The sequence below is a fragment of the Lagenorhynchus albirostris genome, chromosome 2 (genome assembly GCF_949774975.1).
Source record: "Lagenorhynchus albirostris chromosome 2, mLagAlb1.1, whole genome shotgun sequence".
Taxonomy (NCBI): domain Eukaryota; kingdom Metazoa; phylum Chordata; class Mammalia; order Artiodactyla; family Delphinidae; genus Lagenorhynchus; species Lagenorhynchus albirostris.
In genome coordinates, this window is record NC_083096.1 from 61,502,445 (window position 1) to 61,523,720 (window position 21,276).

The 21,276-nt window shown below is 51.3% G+C and overlaps 1 protein-coding gene across 1 annotated transcript in view; it reads left to right on the forward strand.

Annotated features, from left to right (window-relative positions):
- Positions 1 to 21,010, forward strand: part of CD247 (CD247 molecule) — a 76,649-nt gene extending 55,639 nt beyond the window's left edge. Inside the window, exons 2-8 of the mRNA XM_060133978.1 lie at positions 14,571 to 14,674; positions 15,846 to 15,902; positions 16,483 to 16,563; positions 17,146 to 17,184; positions 17,988 to 18,044; positions 19,568 to 19,609; positions 20,861 to 21,010. Coding sequence (XP_059989961.1) covers positions 14,571 to 14,674; positions 15,846 to 15,902; positions 16,483 to 16,563; positions 17,146 to 17,184; positions 17,988 to 18,044; positions 19,568 to 19,609; positions 20,861 to 20,926 — 446 coding nt within the window. The 3' untranslated portion in view covers positions 20,927 to 21,010. The remainder of the gene's footprint in view (positions 1 to 14,570; positions 14,675 to 15,845; positions 15,903 to 16,482; positions 16,564 to 17,145; positions 17,185 to 17,987; positions 18,045 to 19,567; positions 19,610 to 20,860) is intronic.
- The last annotated feature ends 266 nt before the right edge of the window (positions 21,011 to 21,276 follow it).

Consider the following 21,276-nt stretch of genomic DNA (forward strand, 5'->3'; position numbering starts at 1 on the left):
GAGAAAAAGAAATTATGGGACTGTCCTCGTTAGTATATTTTAAACAAAGCAGAATTCCAGGCAGCCATGTTAGGGACGGCATGATGTCCACGTGAGATCACACATCAACACGATGAAATGTGGGGAATGAACACAAGACGGACCTGCCATGTCGGGGCTGTAATCCCTTGAGTTCCTCTGACAAAAGTGACCGAGTGTGGAGGCACTGGTCGCTGTTGGGTTGCTCTGTGTCTACGACAGGGAGCCTTGGGGCTGCCTTCCTTCAAGGAGCAGCCTGTCTGCAAATGCTAGGTCGGGGTGGATGCATTCATAGAATCTTCCAGACCCAACCAACCCAGAAGGCAGTGGTGCCGGCAGTGAAGCGTACAAGAGAACATGGAGCAGCATGTTAAAATGCAGATCCCTGGACCCTCCTTTAGAGACTCTAATTCAGCCACTCTGGGGCGGTGCTGACACCGGCCCCAGACCAACCTGGCAAGCACTGCTGAGGGCTTTGGCTCTGCTGCCAGCCAAGAGGGGTAAAGCAGCCCCTCTTCACCCAGGAACTAGCTCATCTGACTTTTTCGGTCCTTCGCAGTCAAAATTCTCTGCGTTGGTATTTTTCATAACACCCTGTTACGCGACCTGGTTCGTTCAAGCCAGAGGAAACCAGGAGAAGCCGACGGGGGTTATCTTCTGGGTCACTCCCCTCCCCACCGTGGCCCCTCACTCCCGGGGTGGGTGAGAGAGAACACAGCCCAGACACGGCCAGTCCCCGTGCGCCCAGGAGCTCCACAGAGAGCTGCCCCATCAGAGGGGCAGATGAACTCCAGGGCTCGCTTTCTGCTGGGCGTGAGCACCGGGAAGGCCCTGACACTGAGTGTTAAGGGCTCCAAAACGAAAGCAGCCGCGCATTCTGAGAGCGGCGGCTTTGACATTTGGAGTCCCCCTGTGTGAGAACAGAGAGACCCCTGTGCCTCCTCCTGGCTCTCTGAGAAGGGGAAGTAGCGCTGGTGGGACTGAGGCTCTCCGCGGGGGAGGTTTATGTCTCCAGAAGGGCCTTCGGATGGGAAGGCAGCGGCGTGTCCTCAGGGCCGTGCGGTGGACACGTGTGGGCGTGTGCCGGGACGCACAGAGCCAGGCCTTCTCCCGGTCACTCTCTGTTCCTCCCCGCTCCCCATGCAGGCCCCAGGGCCTGCCTCTCCGGGGGGACCCCTGGACAGATCTCCCTGGCGTCTGGGAGGTAGCCCCTCAGGCCCCAGCCCCCGAGCCGGCACGGATCCAGCCACCCCCGAGCGCTCCCAGCCCCAGGCCGACGTCCCCGCAGAGGCGGTGGGGCTGGGGAAGGGACCGCAAGCGGGGGCGGGCGCATGAGCGTGTGTGAACAGTTCAAGTTCAGACGGGAGATCTCGGGCGATAACCCCGGCCCTGGATGGCGCCGCTCGACAGGAAACCTCGAGCGAGGAGACAGCTGTGGGCCGAGGGGAGGAGCTGCTGCTCCCGTAACCGCACTGCGAGGCGGTGGGAGCCGGGAGCCCGCCCTGGCCGCGCGGGGAGGAAGGGTCCCAGAGCCCTGCCCTGCGCCCAGGGTTCCTCTCCCTCTGGGGAATTCGGTTGGTGACTTGGGGTGCGGTCTGGCACACCTGGGCTTTGGCTGTGGTTGGACAGAAGAGGCCAGGCTCGGAGTGCACTGGGTGGGTGGGCTGTGACAGCCTAGGCAGGACCCACCTCTGTCGGACGTGGGTGGCCAGGGCCCAGGGGTGTGAGCACGACTACCTCTAGAGAAGCCCCGGAAGCCAACCCCTGCTTCTCCCGTCCCCTTTCAAGGGGGACCTCCCCACGTGGAACAGTGAGCTTGGCCTCAGAAAGCGCAAGCTTGCCTCTTTAAAATCCCGGGGAGTTGCTTACCCCATAAAGTACTTGTGTCTGATTTCCAATCGAAATAGCATGTCCTCCCCAAATCTCGGAGAAGCTGAAGCTTGATGCAGCGGGAAGCTGCTCAGCGGGGCCTCATCCTGGGCTTCACCCCCAGCCTGCCACAGTGTAGCAAGAGAAGCCCATCACAGGGTCTACAAAGGTGGAGGAGGCATGGCCCCGGATTCAGGGAGCCCTCAGCTGGAGGGGGCATCAGTCAGACAGATAGATACACAGGTTTCTGTTGTGGGTGCTGCCGGAGCCCCGAGGGGGTACCCTCAGTCGCCTGGGGCCAGCAGGATGGTTTCCAGAGGGCAGATGAGGGCTGCAGGGATGGCCCCTCTGCCTCCCTTCTGTCCTATGGTCTTCCTTGGGTTGTTCAGGCAGCTCAGCTCCTGATGCCCAGAAACCTGCTTGGCTTCCTGGGTACCCGACTCCCAGGGAGCAGTGGTATGGCTGGAGCGAGGCCGTGGGTCCGAGGTGCTTTCACCTGGCTGGGCTGGTGCTCATGTCAGGGATGGGGCAAGGAGGGACTTGCGTGTGAAAACATCTCTTTTCTGCAGCACTGGATAATAATAGCAACAATAACGATTGTGCTATTCATTAGCAGTAATGGTTTTGATGTTCATGCATAAATGTATTAAAATTTCCCCAAATGCCACTAGAGTGAAAATTTCTGTACATTTGAAATACTTCCAAATGCCAGCAAGTCATCACTGGAAACGTACTGAGACACAGCCAAGTTCGAGGTGCTTTGCTAGATGGACGAGTCCCTGTCCCTCCACCTTCTGCTTGTTTAGAACTGTGCCGCACACACCTGGTTTGACTTAAGGGTTCACGTTATTTGTTTTTGTTTGGGTCGTTTAATATTATAAGTGTAATATACTATCATAGAATTTCAAAGAGCACAAAAAGCTGCAAAATAGAAAATAAGTAAAATTTTCCGGACATCCTCCTCCACTCATTCCTCTCCAGAGTTAACCATGGAAAATATATTTTGTGTATGTAGCTATCCAGATATATAGATAGGTAGATAGATAGATATAGATACGTTTTTACTGTGGTAAGTTATAAATGATATAAAATTACCATTCAACCATTTATAAGTGTACGATTCAGTGGCGTGAAGTACATTCCCAATGCTGTGCAGCCATCATCACTATCTGTTTCCAGAACTTTCTTTTCTTTTTTTACTGTCTTATAGACTTTTTATTTTTTAAAGAAATTACACACTTAATAGTAATAATAATTAATAATGCACTAGTTTTGGTGTGTAGTTCTTTGAATTTTAAAATTTGGGTAGATTCATGTAACCATGATCACAAACAGGATACAGAGCAATTTCCCTCCCCAACTTCCTTCTGTATTTTAGAGTTTTATATATTCAGGATTCAATCCTCTTTTATGTGTGTGATTCAAAAACATTTTCTCCCAGCTAGTGGCTTCTCCTCAAACAAAGGGAATATACTTAACAAATTATGTGCAAAAACTTGTACACTGAAAAGCACAAACCATGTTTACAGAAACGAGTTCTAAATGGAGAGATTCATCATAATCACGAATGTTTCCAGAACTTTTTCATCATCCCAAGCAGAAACTCCATCCAGATACGTTTTTATGTCTGTATCAGTATACATATGCAGCCTACATAATATACCTCTTGTTTTTTATACACAAATATTAAACACACCATTCCAGAGCTTGCCTTTCATCTAATTATGCTGAAGATCTTTCCACAGCAGCACACACAGAACTATCTGTTGTGTTCATTTTTTTGAACTACTATACATGAATACACCAAAATTTATTTATCTGGTTTCTGGCTGGTGGACATTTACCTTGTTTTTCTTCTTTTTTTTTTTCTTTTTTCTGCTCCTGTAGATAATGTTGCAATAAATATCTTTGTGCATATATCTCTGCATACTGTGAGGGCTTATCTGCAGAATAAATTCTCAGAGAAATGGCAAAATGCTGCTTGGAACTTTTACATGAGGGTTTTGCTCTAGAGTGGATTTCTTTTAAATGGTGCTAACGTTCAAGAGCATGATGACAGGGCTGTGTGCTGTGTGCTGTGTGAAAGAACAAAGGCCTGGCGAGACATGGCCTCTCCTCCAGGCTCTGCTCCACGGGCACCTTGGGACCTCAGGAGAGTCACTTCACCTCCTTGACCTACAGACTCTTTATCTGCAAAGTGGAGCACATAAGATCTGCCTGGCTTCACTTCACTTCACTCTTGTTAGGATCAAATGAAATCAAGAACGTAAAAGAGTTCTGTAACTGTAAAGTGTAGAGCAAATGTTTGGTATGACCACAATTGTTATAGTGTCAATCCCTGGAGTCAACCGGGAAAGCCACGGGTCTAAGCTGGCAGCAAGAGGGAAGAATGAGTCCTTCTTTCTCCCTCTCTCTCTCGATAGGTATAGATATACATGTATATGTATACATACATGCATATATGTATATATACACATATACGTATATATTTCTGTGTGTGTGTGTTTGTGTGTGTGTGTGTATATCTTGCTTATAACTGTGCCTGGTACAGAGCAAGTGCTGTCCACTAAAATGAGAGACTTGTCCATGGGCCTTGAGGGGCTGCTGGGAAGGTGGAATGAGAGGAAAGAACTGAAACGTGAATTCTGCTCACCAAGGGAGATCACTGCCTGTCATTGTTTTACTCCCAGAGCATTGATGAGGGCGTCGTCTCCCTGGGGTCTCCTCAGCGCCCCGTGCATCTCTCCTAATGGGAAGATCCGCTTACGAGCTCACTGCCCTACTCAGCTGTGAGGCTAGATCTGTGTCTACTTGCTCCCCACTGCCTAGCACAGTGCCTGCACCTTCTGCTAATAACGATGGCCTATCACGGTGTTTTGAGCACTTACTATGTATCAGGCACTGTGCTAGGTTCTTGATTACATGCAATATGCACCCTCCTTACAATGACTCAGAAGTTAGGAATTATGGTGGCTGTTTTCAGAGAAGGAAACTGTATTAGTCTGCTAGAGCTGCCGTAACAAAGTACCACAGACTTAGTGGCTTAAACAACAGACATTAATTTTCTCACAGTTCTGGAGGCTGGAAAGTCTGAGCTTAAGGTGTCGGCAGGGTTGGTTTCTTCTAAGGGCCTCTCTCCTCGGCTTCTCTCTGTATCTTCATGTGGTCTTCCCTCTGTGCGTGCCTGTGTCCTAATCGCCTCTTCTTATAAGGACACCAATCATAATGGATTAGCGCCCACCCTAAGACCTCATTTTAACTTACTTTCCTCTTTAAAGACCCTATCTTCAAATACAATCACTTTCTGAGGTACTGGGGGTTAGGGCTTCAGAATTTTGAGGGGACACAATACAGCCATAACAGAAACAAAGGCTTGGTGGTCATAAGTGTAATGAACGATGAGCGAGCAAAAATGAATGGACTTGCATTCATCCCTTCAGCAGAAATAAACCACTCTCTGCGTGGAAACCATAGCTTCGTTTATGGGACGAGGGCAGAAAAAGATAAAGTAACTACATTCGGGTGGATGAAGGCAAATCACGGAGGACCTCACAGAGCAGGCTGGCCCCCTGGGAGTGCAGCCTGGATCTTAGGCCCATCCTGCAGCTCACCTGTCTTGCATCTCCAGCCAACCCAAGGGCCCAAGGCAACTGTGAACCCAATTGGCTTCAATATTTTTCTTTTAAATTTTATTCATGTTTTTGAAATTACAAAAATAATGTGTATTTGTTGTAAAAAGAGAAGACCCTGCAATTGCTCCTCATCTCATGAAGAGTAAAATCCACTGACCAAAGAGGTTCTAACTAATGCCCCCCTCTCTTGTCACCTTCTAACCTCATCTTCTAGCACTATCCCTCTTCCATGCCACCCTGGCCACACCCACTTCCTTTCTGTTCAGACACACCAGGCTTGGGGTCACCACAGGACCTTTGCACCTGCTGTCCCTCTGCCAGGAGTGCCCTTCCTCCCCAAACCCTCACAGCTGTGGTCTTCTAACCAGCTATGAAAAACGGGATCCATCTCTTTGTCATTTTGTACTTTTATTTATCTGACCAGTAGTGAGATTGAGTGTCTTTTTAGATGCTTATAAGCAATTTATTTTTCCTCCTCTGAGAATTGCCTACTTTTATATCTTTAGCTGATTTTTCTCTTGGACCAGTTGTCTTAGCTTTCATTTTTCAAAGTGTTACTGACTAAATTCTAAACCTATAAAAAGCTTTAGGAATGAAGCGGTTCATCACAGAATGTTTTACAATGGTGAAAAATTGGAAACAAATGGCCATCCATTGGGGAATGGTTAAATAAACAGTGGAAGGATTATGACGCAACCTTTAAAAAGAATATTCAGTAAAACTATGAAGTAACATGAAATATGAATATGTGAAATAACATGGAAATATAATTTTAAATTATAACACTAACTGAAAAAATGTTTTTTTCAGGGAAAATTTTTTTATGTAGGATGATTACAATTTATAAATAACAAACACTTTGGAAGGCAATCTGCCATCGTGTTAATAGTAGCTGTGTTTGAACGTGGTATTACGGGTGATTTTGATTTTTTTCTACTTTCCTGCACTTTTATAATGAGTAGATTTACTTGAAAATAAAAAGTGATCACAGAAAAAAATTTTAAATTATTGCACAAACATAACAAATTTAACGGAAATAAAAATAGAGAAAGGGAGATATTTACTCATAGCCCTGTTACCTCTATGAAATCAAACAGCTCCCTTTTTGCCCCATTCCCTTAGAATCCTTGCCTATGGGGAAATAATTTGTAGATGATTGTGACCAGATGATTAGCTTTACAATGAAACATGAATATTTGAAATGCAACACTGAGGAGGGAGTTGAGGAGACTGGCAAATTAAAGCGATTAGCAATAAATTACATGGTACTGATAAACGACATAGACTTGTTCTGCAGGTCAAGGTGATTAGGATGTCTCCAAGTGGGTCAGCCTCTCTGGGCATTGACCAGTGTGGGTCCTGGCCTCACATTTTTTTTTTTTTTTTTTGTGGTACGCGGGCCTCTCACTGTTGTGGCCTCTCCCGTTGCGGAGCACAGGCTCTGGACGCGCAGGCCCAGTGGCCGTGGCTCACGGGCCCAGCCGCTCCGCTGGCATGTGGGATCCTCCCGGACCGGGGCACGAACCTGTGTCCCCTGCATCGGCAGGCGGACTCTCAACCACTGCGCCAACAGGGAAGACCCCTGACCTCACATTTGACAGCAGGTCAGCTGTACCTGTTAACCCCCTAGGCCTTTCAGCCCCTTGTCTCCTCCAAGAAAGAAGGTCATTTGTAAACTCAGGACATCAACTACTAACATGGATCCTTTGAGAAGGAAGGTCTCCACAGCCTGGTGAGGATCCCTTCTCCCCATCCCTGAAGACCAGTAAGTGGTCCAAGGGTATTACCAAATGGTGGTTAGGACTCTGGACCACATGGTGTCTGGATTATGGATTCAAACAGGCCTGGGTTCAACCCTGGCTCTAGACCTGAGGCACGTTATTAAACCTCTCCAAGTCTCAGACTTCCCAGCTGTAAAATCATAGTTGCTGTAAGGATCAAATCAGAAAACTCACACATGCTTCCTGGCACAAAATAAATCTTTAGCTAGTGGTTATAACTATTACCCTGTGTGTCTAGCCTATATTTTTCCTGCTGCAGTGAAAGTTAGTTGCTCAGTGAAAGAGAGCAACTCCCCAGGCCCTCCCCTGGGTGCCTATGAGGCTGCGGTCGACAGGCTGAGCATCACACCCAGCAGAGGTACCCCCTTTGCTCTGCCACTGCCTTCCTGAAAACACATGACTTCCTGTTTTCTAAATTCTTAGCCTGCAATGTCATCACCGATTGTGTCTGAGTCTGGAGATGGGGCTGGGCAGCAGCAGGACCCTGGGCTCAAGGTTGGAGATGCAAAAGGAGATCAGGAGTCTTGGAAGCTGCTCCTACCTGAATCATAGGCTATTAGTATTGATGCCATTAGCTCCTATGTAGTGAGAGCTTACCAGCCCGTCCCATTTACCTCACCCACCCTGGGAGGTAGCTATGATTATCCCGTGTTCACACAGCTAGTTAAGCAGCAGAGCCAGGTCTCAAGTTGTCTACCTTCAAAGGATTAACTCTTGCTGTGATGCTAAAGTGCTTCGCATGAAGGCAGAGACAAGCTGGTCATGGGTGGGATTTTAAAGGCCCTATAGACGTGGGAGAATCCGTGTTCTTTGTGCTTCTGGAGGCAGAACTAAGACCAAAGTTGTTTTTTAAAAGCTCCGAAAATTTGAGCTCTTCACCAGTAATTGATGGGTGGTGAGCTCCTGGTCACCTGAGCTATTCAAGCAGAGGCTGGAGGTATTAGAGAAGAAACTCCTACTAAAGGTAGGAAGCTCTCTGAATGAGAGAAACCCCAGACGCACCGGGATAAAGTGGAGAGACTTTGCATCAGACGGAATTTGGGAACTTTCTAGCTGAGTGATCTTTCTGAGACTCAGTTTCCTCCTCTGAGCAGAACTGGCAGTCATTCTGCCCATACCATACAGAGTTGTTCTGGGGATTAAACCCGGTAACACAAGGACAGAGTTCTCTAAACTGGACACAGTGCAAATGTAAGTTACCTCGTTATCATTTGGTGAAGCCAGGAGTTCTCAGGATAGCCACACACTATTGAGCTCCTGTTTTATACCAAGTACTTTATACATATGCATTGTCTGGTTTTATCATATACCCTGAAAGGTGGGTCGTTCCATCTTGAGCTGGGGAAGCTGACCAGGTTCCGTCCCAACCTTGGCCTGATGGGACATGATGGGGTGGGAAGTCCTGGTCCACTCCTGCTGCTGCTTGTACTTTCAGAGCCTCTATCGTGGCAAAGAAGTTCACCTGAGACCCCTGGGCTCAGCACGTGCCACCAGGCAGGGCGCTTTCTCCACGCACTGTTACTCATTTCATCTGCATAACTATCCTGTGAAGTCAGTCTTATTATTAAAACCCCTTTTGCAGATGGAGGAATTGAAGCTCAGAGTGGTTAAGAGAGCTGTCCCCAACCACAAAGCCAGTAAGAAGCAGATTCAGAATTTAAATCGTAGCCTTTCTGGCTCTAAGGCTTATGTTCTTTCCTCTTCTCAAGTGGCCTCATATGTGTTAGGTGAGAAGGGGAAATAAGCAAGTGAAACCAAAATGCATCATCTGTGCTTTCCAGGGCTTGTCGGGGAGGGAGACACGATGTGAAAAGTTCACAAACTGCTGTGACAGTGTCAAAAGCCAGCAAACAGTAAGGGCTGTGAATTCAGAGCTAGGCGAAAACTCTGTGTCCTACACCTAAAGGTGAGGTGCACCTAAGGCAGAAGGGTTAGACAAGTACCTGGAATTGGGAGACTCAATAATCCCATCCAGCTCTGCTGCTAATCTGCAGGTGTCCTCAGGGGAGGTACTTTGTTCCTCTGGTCTCAGTTTATCAACCTGTGAAATAATAGCACCCTGCCTACCTTCTGGGCTCTCATGAGAATCAAACTTGATCAGATACAGGCAGTCGTTTTAAAAGTACAGCTTGGGGTTCAAATGGGAGGTATCCTTATAAATTGGATGTGAGGGAGTTAGCAGATGCTCTGCTCCTAAAAAGGACTTGCTGGAGGGGGAGATGGGTACCAGTGTGTGTCTGCAGCTTCGGGCTACAGCAGGGCCAGGTTGATTAAGTCCTGTTCTCTCTGTTCACGGAAGCTTCCAGTCTGCCTGAGAGACAGAAAAACAACGCAATTCAAATACATCTCACCCAGAGAAACCAGGCCCTGTAAGGGCAGGTGTCTCCTCCAGGCTGCCTTCTGGGGCCCCAGAATCTTCCTGTTAGTGGTCAGTGCCACGAAACTTTCTGAACGCAGGGCTCTTATGAAGATGACAAAAGGGTGTATAGAGGTGGCTGGGCTCACTGTCACTAATAAGACTCATAACGATTTTGATGGCAATGAACGTATGGACAGATACGCTGTGATCTGACTCCGGTTTCCCCTGGAGTCTCACAGGGCGTGTCCCAGGCATCCTGTGTCAACCAAAAAATAATGCAGGAGGCTGCAAATAAGGGAGGAGTTTATTTGGGGTCTTAAGTACTGACATTTGGGAGACACAGATTCGGGTAACCCTGAAAGAGTGTTCAGAGGAAGAGAAAGCATCAGGGACTTAGAAAGACGAACAGCCACCAGGCTGTTAAGAGTTGCCTGGAGAGAAGTGTGATTGATTCTGACATGAGTTGGAAATTATTTGTCCTTCAGGAATCTCAAGTTGTTCTAGAGTGCGGGTTCCGTAAGTAGATAGACGGCCATGTGTTATTTTAGGGTAAGGGTCCAAAAAGTGTCTTGAGTTTCTGGCAGGTGTTCTGGATGACATCATCAGGTCAAAAGGTCAGATTCCATCCAGGCTGAGACATGCATAAGTCACATTTTCTTAATGGTCTCCTGGCTCCATTTTAGAGAGCTCTCTTGGCAATGCTGATGCAATTTTGATTTTCCTTTCACACCTGCTACCTGGCAGGAAGGCTCCAGCTTATCATGCTGTCGGCCCACTTCACCAGTGCCTACTTGATGGGTGACAGTGTGATGACAGGGGGGCTGGGAAACACCTGGAATCCAGGTTCCCGGTTCAGCCAGGCCCTGGCCAACTGGAGCGGCCCCAAGTGTGTGGTGGGGATTGCAGTGAGCGTGCTAGCAGGCAGTCTCCTGGCTCTGAGCAAACACAAGCTGCAGGCTGGATCCCCTTTTGTCCCAGTGTTCTAATCTCAGATCCACTGCGGGAAGTACCTGAGTATGCAGGGCCAAGCTCTTCTGAAGCTCCAGCCTGCTTTTTCTCCAGGTGACATTAGGGTCGTGCTTTGCCCTGGAGTAACTGGAATCACCTTTATCGCCTGTCTCAGCCTGGCCACCTGGCCTGAGGCCTGATCCTGGAGCACCTGTAAGACCACTCCAACCCTGCAGCACCTAGATGTGTTCTAGCCCAGCTGGGCTTCAGTTTCCGTATTTGCCATGTGTCTGTCCGGACGCGGGGGTCCAGGGAGCCTGGGGCTGTGGCCCGTGGATTGGGTCACCCGTTGCACCTGGGTAATGTGGACTGGGGCTGGGGAATTGGGGAAGGATTCCCTTACTCAGCTTTGCTGAGTCTGCCTGCAGGGGCCCACGGAGTGGCTTGTGGAGGCCCAGGTTGGATGGGAAAAGGACCATGGCGTCAGGTTCCACCCCCAGCTCTCACCCTGCAGCTCAGCTGGGAGCATCACTTTCCTGCTTTGTAAATAGGGTCTCTTGCTTTGTCAATAGGGTGAGATCCCCTTTCACAAGGTCACCATCATGTCCAGGCCTGGGCTAGGAGGCTACTGCTAGGTTTTGACCCTTTCTTCCTCAAATAAATGTATTGGTGGTGATTTGGAAAAAAAAAATCACGGTGATAACAATGGCTGATGTATGGAGCACTTATTACCTGCCAGGTCCTGCACCCCGTGATAATTATCTTAATTAAGCTTCACCATCACCTAATGAGACAGGTAATATTACTATCCCCATTTTACAGATGAGGAAACTGAGACTTAGAGAAGTTCAATAATACACAGTTCAGAAGTACACAAAAATGACAGTGCATGTGAGTCTTTAATTTTGTTCTTTGTCTCTGTTTAGCATGGAATTTATACTTGTTACAGGGTATGGCTGTATCACTGTGGGAGGCTGCACCTGAGTGACGCTGCAGCTCTGAATCTCAACCCTGCTGTGCACTGGCCCATGCTCATGCCCAGGCCCTACCCCAGACCAATTAAATGAGAACCTGGGGGCATAAGGGAGTGGGCTAATTCTAATATGCAGCCAGGATTGAGAGCGAGAACGCTCAATCAGTATCTGGGTACTTGTTCAAATGCTGGGGTTCTCTGGGGTGCTGTGGACTTGGGACAGGGGATGGGAAGCGTGAAGTAAAACAGCTTCTCCACTTGTCTAGGAAAACAGCCACCATATAACCCCATTAAATACCTCTCTTTGGGACCGAATGTGGTGGGGATAGAAACAGCGTGACAAATGGCTCACGGAAGGAGGCGAACAGGTCTCTGCTTTGGAGATGGTGGGGGGCTGGGAAGAAGCTGGAACCGGGAGTGTCCGTGGCTCCTGCCTTTGAGTTGTCATTTTGGAAAGCTGCCTGCTGTTCAAGGGAAGCCCCTCCACCCTGGGTGTGGCCTCATGAGCTAAGCCATAAGCTCCATGAGAGCAGGGACTCAGAAGACCCTACCCAAATGCTAAACATCATTAGCCTTATGGAGGAAATTTACAAAAACACCTACCGATACATTCTCTCATTTGATTCTCACCACACCCTCAAGATAGACATGATTATCCACCATTTTACACATGGTGAAACTGAGGCCCAGAGAGGTAAGGGGACTTGCCCAAGACCACACAGCTACTTAGTGGCAGGGGAAGGACTAGAACACATCTGATACCCAATCCAGGGCTCTTTCTATTTCAATATCCCCTGACATCAAGCAAAAGGCCAATAAATATTTAATTAGTCACGTGATTGAATTAGGTCCTGGGTCCCCTCAGGGAGCTTTCTGGATGACCACTGCCTTCCTCAGTCCCGTTCCTCCCTGCATGGGCACAGCTGGACTAGGCAGAGGGAAGCTTCCTACCCTGGGAAGTGTGTGGCTATTAATACCCTTTCCTCCACCAAACCACACACAGCACACCTGTCTTTGGTCATAAAATCATGCTGCTCTTTGAAAAGGAAGAAAGAAAGAAAACCTTTTTCTATTACTTATCTCTGGGGAGGTGCCCAATCCCCTCCCCCACTGCACTGGCTCTGCACAACACCAAGAAATATTTCTTCTGGTTTGTTATAAATTTACTGTCTGGTAATTTTTCTCTTCTCATTTTATGTGACAGGCAACTGAGCGATTGTCTCCCAACCCTTTTTCTGAATCTCAACCACCCCCTTAAATTGCCGCTGTCACCTCCTCTCCAGTCCTAAAAGGAAAAACACCCCAGCTTTGGTGGCCTTTGCTGGGGGCTGGCTTGTCTCCTCGAGGACTTCGGACACCCACCCTTGGTCAGCAGGGGCTTCCGGCACTGCCTCAGGGCCGGAAGGCAGGCCAACCTCATGTAGGGGGCCTGGCATCTTCCCTGAAAATTCCATAGATCTAATGAATGTCTTCCCTGTGCTCTGTGCTCTGATGCTGGGGGTGAAGGAAGAGGCAAGCATGAAGATGCGGCCATTGTTCTCCAGCACTTACTCCAGCCTAGATGGAGGGGAATTTCATAATCCATCAATCCATCAGCACACTGAATTCTCACTAGGGGCTGTGATGGCGGAACCTGAGTCCCCTTCCAGCAGCTGAGTGGAGCGGGTGGTGCTAGCAATGGTAGGCGGGGAAGAGGAACCAGCCCCAGCAAAGGCAGGTGGGTAGAGCAGGAGGGGCAGTGTGGGGAGAAGGCGTGCTGGGGCCTGGACCTGAGCTGCTAAGTCAGGGCTGGACTTTGCTCAGGAAGACTGGCTCGTGGATGGTTTCTGAGAAGGGGCTATGGGAAGTTTACAAAGAGATCAGCTGCCCGGCGCCAGGAGGGCCCCAGAGTTAGGGAAGGAGTAAAAGGTTTGAGGACAGAGGGAGTCACGAGGTGGAGGTGGGGACTCTGGAGCAGGCTTGCATCACCTGCTCCCAGGGCTTGTGGCAGAAGCACGTGGGGGAAAGGAGAGGAGACATGCTGCCTGGGCTGTCCTGGGCTGCTTCTCATTTGCTGTGTGCGTGCTCCTGGCGAAAACTGAGTTTCTCTGTGCCTCCGTGTGTCCGTGTGGGGCTGTTGGGAGGATCTGACAAGTTACTACATCAAAGCGGTGTCCGGCACCGAGTAAACACTAAAGAAATGTTACAGTTTTCACCCTGGTCAACAGAAGAGGCAGCTGAAATAGGGTAAATAACCTGCCCCAAGTCACAAAACTAGTAAGGATGAGACCTTGTTCCAGTGCACGTTATCCCGTTCCCGTAGCCCCGACGTAGTCCTGCAGGCGGCCATGGGAGGGCGCCCCGGGCCCGGGAGAGACTGTGGCCGCGGGACCGCTGCTTCTCTGATACCAGGCAGGGGCGGAGTGAGACGCCTACTACGCCCCGTTTTACACCTGAGTTGCTGCACACATACCTGGTAGGAAGAACAGTGTCTCCTCACTCATAGTGCAGTGAGCTTTCAAGTAGAAATGCTAACTTTTATTTAACCAGAATATTTACCATACCTCTTTCCCCAACTCCATTGTACTCCAGTTTGCATAGGACAGTTTGACCAAGGTTGTTATGGCAGTAGGGATTAGGGGCCCCTTGGTAATTTGGGGTGGCTTCCGGAATGCATGGTTCAGATGGGGCTCACACCCAGCTGGGCTCCCGTGCCGTGAGGCAGCCGCCCTGTGCACAGTGGACAATTTCACCTTCCATTCACCTTCCTGCCTTCCAGGCTTTGTGGCCCTACCGGGTGCCATGTCCACTGTTGGGGCAGGTTAGGTTTTCCCAGGGGCTGGTCCAAGGTGGGGAGAGAGGTTGTGCAGGTGGGGTATGGAGAGTGGGCCCAGCACCCTGTCGTGGTTTCCTTGACCCTTCAGGGGACCCCTGCCCCCCCCGCCCCCGGGGGTTGTGAGGGCATGTTCCGTCACCTGAGCCTGACTGACCAATCTCATCTCTCGACACAGCGGCACAGAGCTTCGGCCTGCTCGATCCTAAACTATGCTACCTGTTGGATGGGATCCTCTTCATCTATGGTGTCATTGTCACTGCCCTGTTCCTGAGAGCGAAGGTGGGTACCACTGGGTTCTGGGGGGAGGGCATGGGCTCCCCAGCTCGGTGGATGTTCAGAGGGCCTTGGTGCTGGAAAGTCTCAAGCGTGGGTGGTACCTGAGTCTTGGTGTACATGGGCAAAGGGACCAGCCAAGTGTGCCCACTGCGGGGGGGTGGGGAAGGGGGGGATGTCTGGCTGAGTGGGACAGAGTGGGATGGTGAGCCTAGTGCTGGCCCCTTAGTGAGGAGACATAGAGATGTGTGAACATCAAAGCGTCCCAGGGCAGGGTTTCTGCTGGCCGGAAAGGGGGTTATGCTTCAGGCAGTGAAGAGCAGGGAGGTGGGGAATCTCTTTCCAGATTCTGCTGTCCAACTTCTGACCCATGCTCGGCCAGCCTTTTCTCTTCAAACCTGTTTGCTTATCAGTACGAGGGAGGGTTGGCCCAGAGCCTGGGTTTTCACCTAGTGCCCTGCAGACCCTGCATTTCTTGGAGGGGCTGGGACTGGGGGTGGCCGTGGCATGGGCAGAGGGTGGAAGGACTTCCTGAACGGAGGCCTCAGTCGTTATGACTTCCGTGCCTCAACCCATTTCTCTTTTGGATTTTGCAAAAGATTTTATTATAAGAAATAGTGTCTTATGGATTTTCTTAAGTTTGAGCAACGCTGCCCTAAATGAGCTCTCAGGTGGTTCCCAACGCTCTGAATCCACAAAACCGCGCAGTTTCAGCTGAGGGACATGAACTGAAAACAGATCGAGGCCATGCGCCCGGGGCAGGTCCTCAGGACACAGTGCCACACGGAAAGCACCCTGCTGCAGAGGTCAAGTTAGAAGGTGGGACCTTGCACAGCCACCATCCTCGTCGAGGTGTCCTCCGAGCCCCTGAGAGGAAGGGGCCTGGAGAACCTCCCGGAACCTAGGGGGAGCGGCCCGCGAGCCCGGCGCTTCTGCGCACGCGCGAGGGCGAGGGCCAAGGACCGGAAGCTGCGGCTAGTGCCGCGGGCCCGTGCGGTGGCTACGCTTGGCCTCCGGGAGGCGTAAGGACAGTTGAGCTCAGAAAAGAAGCTGCTGCGCCACCGGCTCCCGCAAGGACCCAGACCCCCCGCAGGCAGGGCGCGCGCCGTTGGCCGTCGAGGAGTGGAGCGAGGCTGCCTGCGCAGAGAGTAACACGCTTTCTCTCCTCTTCATCCAGTTCAGCAGGAGTGCCGACGTCCCCGCCTACCAGCAGGGCCAGAACCAGGTCTATAATGTAAGTCCGCCTCTCCCGTAGAGCCCGGTCTAGAGAAAGTGCAGTCCTCTGCTGGGACGTGGGGAAAACAGCGGCCGGGGCTCGGTTGTAGGTCTCGTCCGCGGCTGTCAGCCTTGCAAGTTGTTTTAACCTCCCTGGGGCTCAGTTTCCTAACCCGGAAAACGGGGATAGTCATGGTGCCTGCCTCGGGGTGGGGGGTGGGGGTTCTCTGAGGATGCGGCGCGCTAGCGGTGTGATGCACGGCAAGCGCCTGCGTAGTGTAGTGCCTGCCCCTAGCGAGCCCCCGCCTGGCAGCGGTTTCGCAGGCTGGAGGGGTGGAGTGGAGGAGGAAAGTGTAGAATCTTCCCTTTGGTGGAGAAGCGACTTCACGCTCTCCGTGCAATGGGACTTTGAATCGATGATCCACCCTCGCCGCCATGGTAATAAGCTCTTTGAGATGTTCTCCGAGATGACGGTAGCCGATGGATCTCCCAGTCCGTGCTCCTTTGTGAGCCACCACCCAGAAGGAACTCCCAGTCCTACTGGCCCCATCCTCCTGAGCTTCTGTTTCCGGTCTCTGACGCTTTTCTCTCTGTTTCAGGAGCTTAATCTAGGACGAAGAGAGGAGTATGACGTCTTGGATAGGAGAGGGGGCCTGGACCCTGAGATGGGGGGGAAACCGGTAGGGCCTTGCTGTTTCTGTGTGTGTGTGTGTGAGTGAGTGTGTGAGGGCTCAGCTGGGCAGTGAGGAGAGGGCTTCTCAATACCAGCGCACGCTGCCACTACGCTGGACCCTGACGTGCAAGAGGCCTGGCCATGCAGACAGATGGGGGCCCCGTTTGCCGCTGCCCCTCTCCGCCTTCGCCCTTGGCTCCCTCCTGCATCGCAAAGGGCCTCACACGCATTAATGCGGCAAGCAGGCCCTTATGCCGGGCTCCCAGCAACTCTGTCCTTTTCGGCTGTAGACTCCACACCCTGTGGGGAGGGGAGCGGCTGGAGGAGGCCCGAGTGGGGTCTTCTTAAGAGCAGAGCTCAGCCTGGGTGTGAGAGAGCGTGTCCGTGTGCTCGAGGGAATCCGAGGCGTGGTATCGCTGTGAGGGCCTGGGAGTGGCGGAGCACAGCTGCGGGAGCACGAGGAGGGCACAGGCGGATGGCAGAGCCCACAGAGAGTGTGGGGAAGGGGCCTGGGGAGGGCGCTGAAACTCTCCTGGCCTGGATCCCTGTTTCTCCGTCTCTAACTTCTTCCCCTCGTCTCTCCCGGCAGAGGAAGAAGAATAAGAATCCCCATGAAGTCGTGTACAATGTGAGTAGAGGACGTGGCACAGTTTGCATTGGAAAGTTGGAGGGTAGGGCTGGAGGAGGGCTCTGGATGAAGGCTTTGCTCCCTTCTCCGTGGTCTTTGCCTGACTTGACCTTCACTTCCCTGGCCAAGTAGTGCCTCACCTGCTTGCTGCCTGCTCGTAGGAAGGCCCCTTGGCTTGCCTTCCTTCGGCCCCTAAGCCTGCCGCGGGAGTTCCCGGATCAGCCTGGTGGGACCTGGGGGGACAGCGAGGTCAAGCTGGGCAAGCCCCTCTGAGGGGCTGCTGTTCCTAGGGGCCGGAGGAGTGTCCTGAGTGTGGCCTCTTGTTGAAAACTTCACCATCCTGGGTGTTGATCTGGGTCTGCCACACAGGGGACCATCGCAGAGGGTCAGCCACTGCAAAGAGAGCTACTCTCCCTCCCTCCTGCAGTTGGCCCACGCACAGCCACGGTGTTGGCTGTGTGAAGAGACAGCTTGCTCAAATAGATGCTTCTGGGGGCTCTGGGGTGAGCCGTTGCATTGTCCAACGTGCGTGTCCTTTGGCTAGGACTCCACATCTTATCCTTTTGAACCTCTCCTGAGCTGAGCTCAGTGCAAAGGGCTGGCAGCTCAGAGAAGATTCCAGAGGGCTGAGGAGGGGGAGAGGGGGTTGGAGCTGGTTATTGGCAGAAATGTTTGAGTCTCTGGAGCCTTGAATGTGGAACCCCCCCCCACCAACTCGGGAATCCAGAGGTTTCCTTTTGTAGGGGAGCCCGCTGTTTGCTACATCAGTGGGTAACACCGGTGTCTCACGCCCTCTTCTTCAGGAGCTGCGAAAAGACAAGCTGGCGGAGGCCTACAGTGAGATCGGGATGAAGGGCGAGGTGGGTGATACTCTTTCTTCATTCCCAAGGATTGGGTGGTATGGGGGCTGCTCCAAAGAGTCCCATCCCTTCCTCCTATCACCTGCAAAAGCCCACGTGGTGGCTGCCAGAGGCAAAGGTTAGTCCAGCTGTCATCCATTTGATAGTATATTAGGTACTCAGAAAGTGCTGATACCCTTTTAGGATTAAAAACCAAGTTAAATACTAAGATGGTCCATGCTTTGCAAAAACAGGCCAAGTCTGTCAACGTTCATAATAATTATCAGGTGAGTAATGTGTGCCAATGTATGTTCAGCACTTAGGATGGTGGGGCCCCTTGTTCATAAATGATTAAGAATTTCCATAAGTGAGAGCAGAGCTTTGAACCCGTCTAGGTTTGATCTCCGTGTGACTGCATAGGTGGCGTTGCCCACAAAGCTGGCCTGGCCAGTGCTTTACCAGGTAGATAGTCTCATTTAATTCTCACAGTAACCCAATGGGAAATGTGTACCCGCCAGGCACAGGAGGTCCAACAACTTACCCAAGGTCACGTAGCTGGTGACGAGGGAGCCAGAATTTGTACGGACTCTACAGTCCGAGCTTGTACCCACGACCTAGTTGCCGTTCCCAGTGAGCATTGATGACTGGCCAAGAATTTTCTTAAAGATTTGTTTTATTGAAGTATAGTTGATGTACAGTGTGTTAATTTTTTACTTTATAGCAAAGTGATTCATTTATACATATGTCTCTATACTCTTTTTCATCTTCTTTTCCATTATGGTTTATCACAGGAGATTGAATACAGTTCCCTGTGCTGTACAGCAGGACCTTGTTGTTTACCCATCCTATGCATACAGGTTTACGTCTGCTAATCCCAGACTCCCAGTCCTTTCCTCCCCCACCCCCTCCCCCTCGGCAGCCACAAGCCTGTTGTTCTCCGCGTCTGTGTCTGTTTCTGTTTTGTAAATAAGTTCATTTGTATAATTTTTTTAGATTCCATATATAAGTAATATCATATAGTATTTGTCTTTCTTTGTCTGGCTTGCTTCCATGTCTTGGCTATTGTAAATAGTGCTGCAGTGAACATCGGGGTCCATGTATCTTTCTGAATTATAGTTTTCTCCAGATACATGCCCAGGAGTGGGATTGCAGGATCATGTGGTAACCCTGTTTTTAGTTTTTTGAGGAACCTCCATACTGTTTTTCCTAGTTAGCCAAGAATTTTGAGAGCTGCAGGGAGGCCTGTTTATTCCAAGCAGTGGCAGCGTGGCCAGCTCCAGTGCGGCCCAGATCCAGGAATCTGATGCCTCTGAGGGTCTGAGTCAGGCACAGCAAACCTGGGCCCCATCAAAGCCAGGCCTCAGCTTACTCTGCGGAGACCGAGGTCTGACCAGTGACCTGAGGACCCTTCTCTCCCGGGGCAGGGGTGCTGACTGGGAGACAGTCACCTGTGACTCTCTGGGGGTCCTCTGAGGAGGACTCTTGAGCAGGAAGGCTGCTGCTGGCTCTCTGACCTTGTAGCCTTTTCTTGTCTCACTCCACAGAACCAGCGGCGAAGAGGCAAGGGACATGATGGCCTTTACCAGGTGAGTGCTGCTGGCTTCTTCCCGGGGTGGCACCATCTAACCAGAGCCAAGGTCCCGCTCCCTTGTGTTGCTTGTTGGCAGTGCCAGCTCTTGTCAGCAGCTGGGCTGGGCGAGCCCAGGGCACCCATTCAGGCCTGTGGTGACTCTTCTGCTGGCCAGCCCCTGGGGCGGGGCTGGAATTCAACCATTCAGGCAAATGACTTGGTTCTAGTCAGGAGGCCATGGGAGCCCCGGGGGGAACTGGGCACAGCAGACAAGCGGCAGCTGCCCAGAGGCTGTGTGGTCTTGAGCAAAGGGCAGATGCAGGCAAAGGACACCACACAAGCCACTTCCTGCCTCTTGCGCCGCTGCCCTGGGCCCTTGCAGAAGCCTTGCTCCACCTCGTATCCTCACACCTAATAGGATGGGAAGATGGGTGAGAAGATTGAAGTAGACAAGTTAAGAAAAATAACTTTAAATAGAAAATGTAGTCAGGTGCCTAGTTTTTGCAAATCAGGGTGAATAATTATGCAAACTAAGCACAGCCAACCTACTTCTCTAAAATATAATCCCCAGTGGGTTCTTACTTGGTTCTTTGTGCCTCACTGGGGCTGTTCACAGCTTGCTTGATTGACTCCAAAGTTTCAGGCCACCTGGCTTCCCTGAGTTCAGAGTGATGGCAAAAGGGCCCCCAAATTTTACTGCGTGTCACTGCTGTTGATCTGTCTCCTGGACCAGAGGGGGAGACGTTCCAGTGAGATTGGGACCAGCCTGCCTGTTCCCCGACAAAGAACGTGACTGCAGTAGCATGGCCTGGGAAGGAGGCTCGGGAGGGCGGGGGCCAAGGAGCCACTCTCTCCCCCGTGACAAGCCCCGGCTTCCCGGAGGCCCGGGTATCAGGGACAGTACGCTGTCTGGAGCAGGTCTGAGGTCTCCCCGCTGATTCCCAGCCCGGTGTCCCAGCTGGGCGACCCTCCTTCCTCTGGTCTGACAGGCAACTTCGTAGGGCACAGTACTTGGGAAGCCGGGAGAAGGTGAGAATTTAGCTGGGAAGGAATTGCACCAAGGCCATTCCCAGTGGGACACAGGACCATCTCTGCTGCAGCTGCGTGGGCCAAGGCCCCACCTGTGCATGAGGGGACAGTTCCTGGACCTCTGAGCTGGGCGGGAGATCACAGGCCAGGCTGCAGCAGACACCTGTTGGCCTCCAGGCAGGCTCATGCCCACACAGAGCTCCTGACCCCCTCTTCTGTTCTGATTTGCTTTCCCCAGGGACTCAGCACGGCCACCAAGGACACCTATGCTGCCCTCCGCATGCAGGACCTGCCCCCTCGCTAACAGCACCTGGAATTTCACCACTCACAGGCCAGACCTGCAGATGCCCAGATTGTTAAAGACACAGGATAAAGTATTTACAAACCAGTTCACTCATATTTCTCCACCACCCAAGTATTCTTCTTTACGATCGGGATGCTTCAAGTTGTAACATGTGGTCATATCCAATTGCAAACTGTCACACAGAATTTCTTCCCTGGACGCCGGCAGGGAGCGCGTCCCCCAGGCCCTGTCCTAGAGGAGCCTGCTGGGAGTGCAGCATGTTCCGGGGTTTTCTGCTTCCTGGAGGCTGTGGGCAGGCCCCGTCCCCAGTGGCTCTGGGCTCTTACCTGGGGGACGGGCACCCTCCTCCT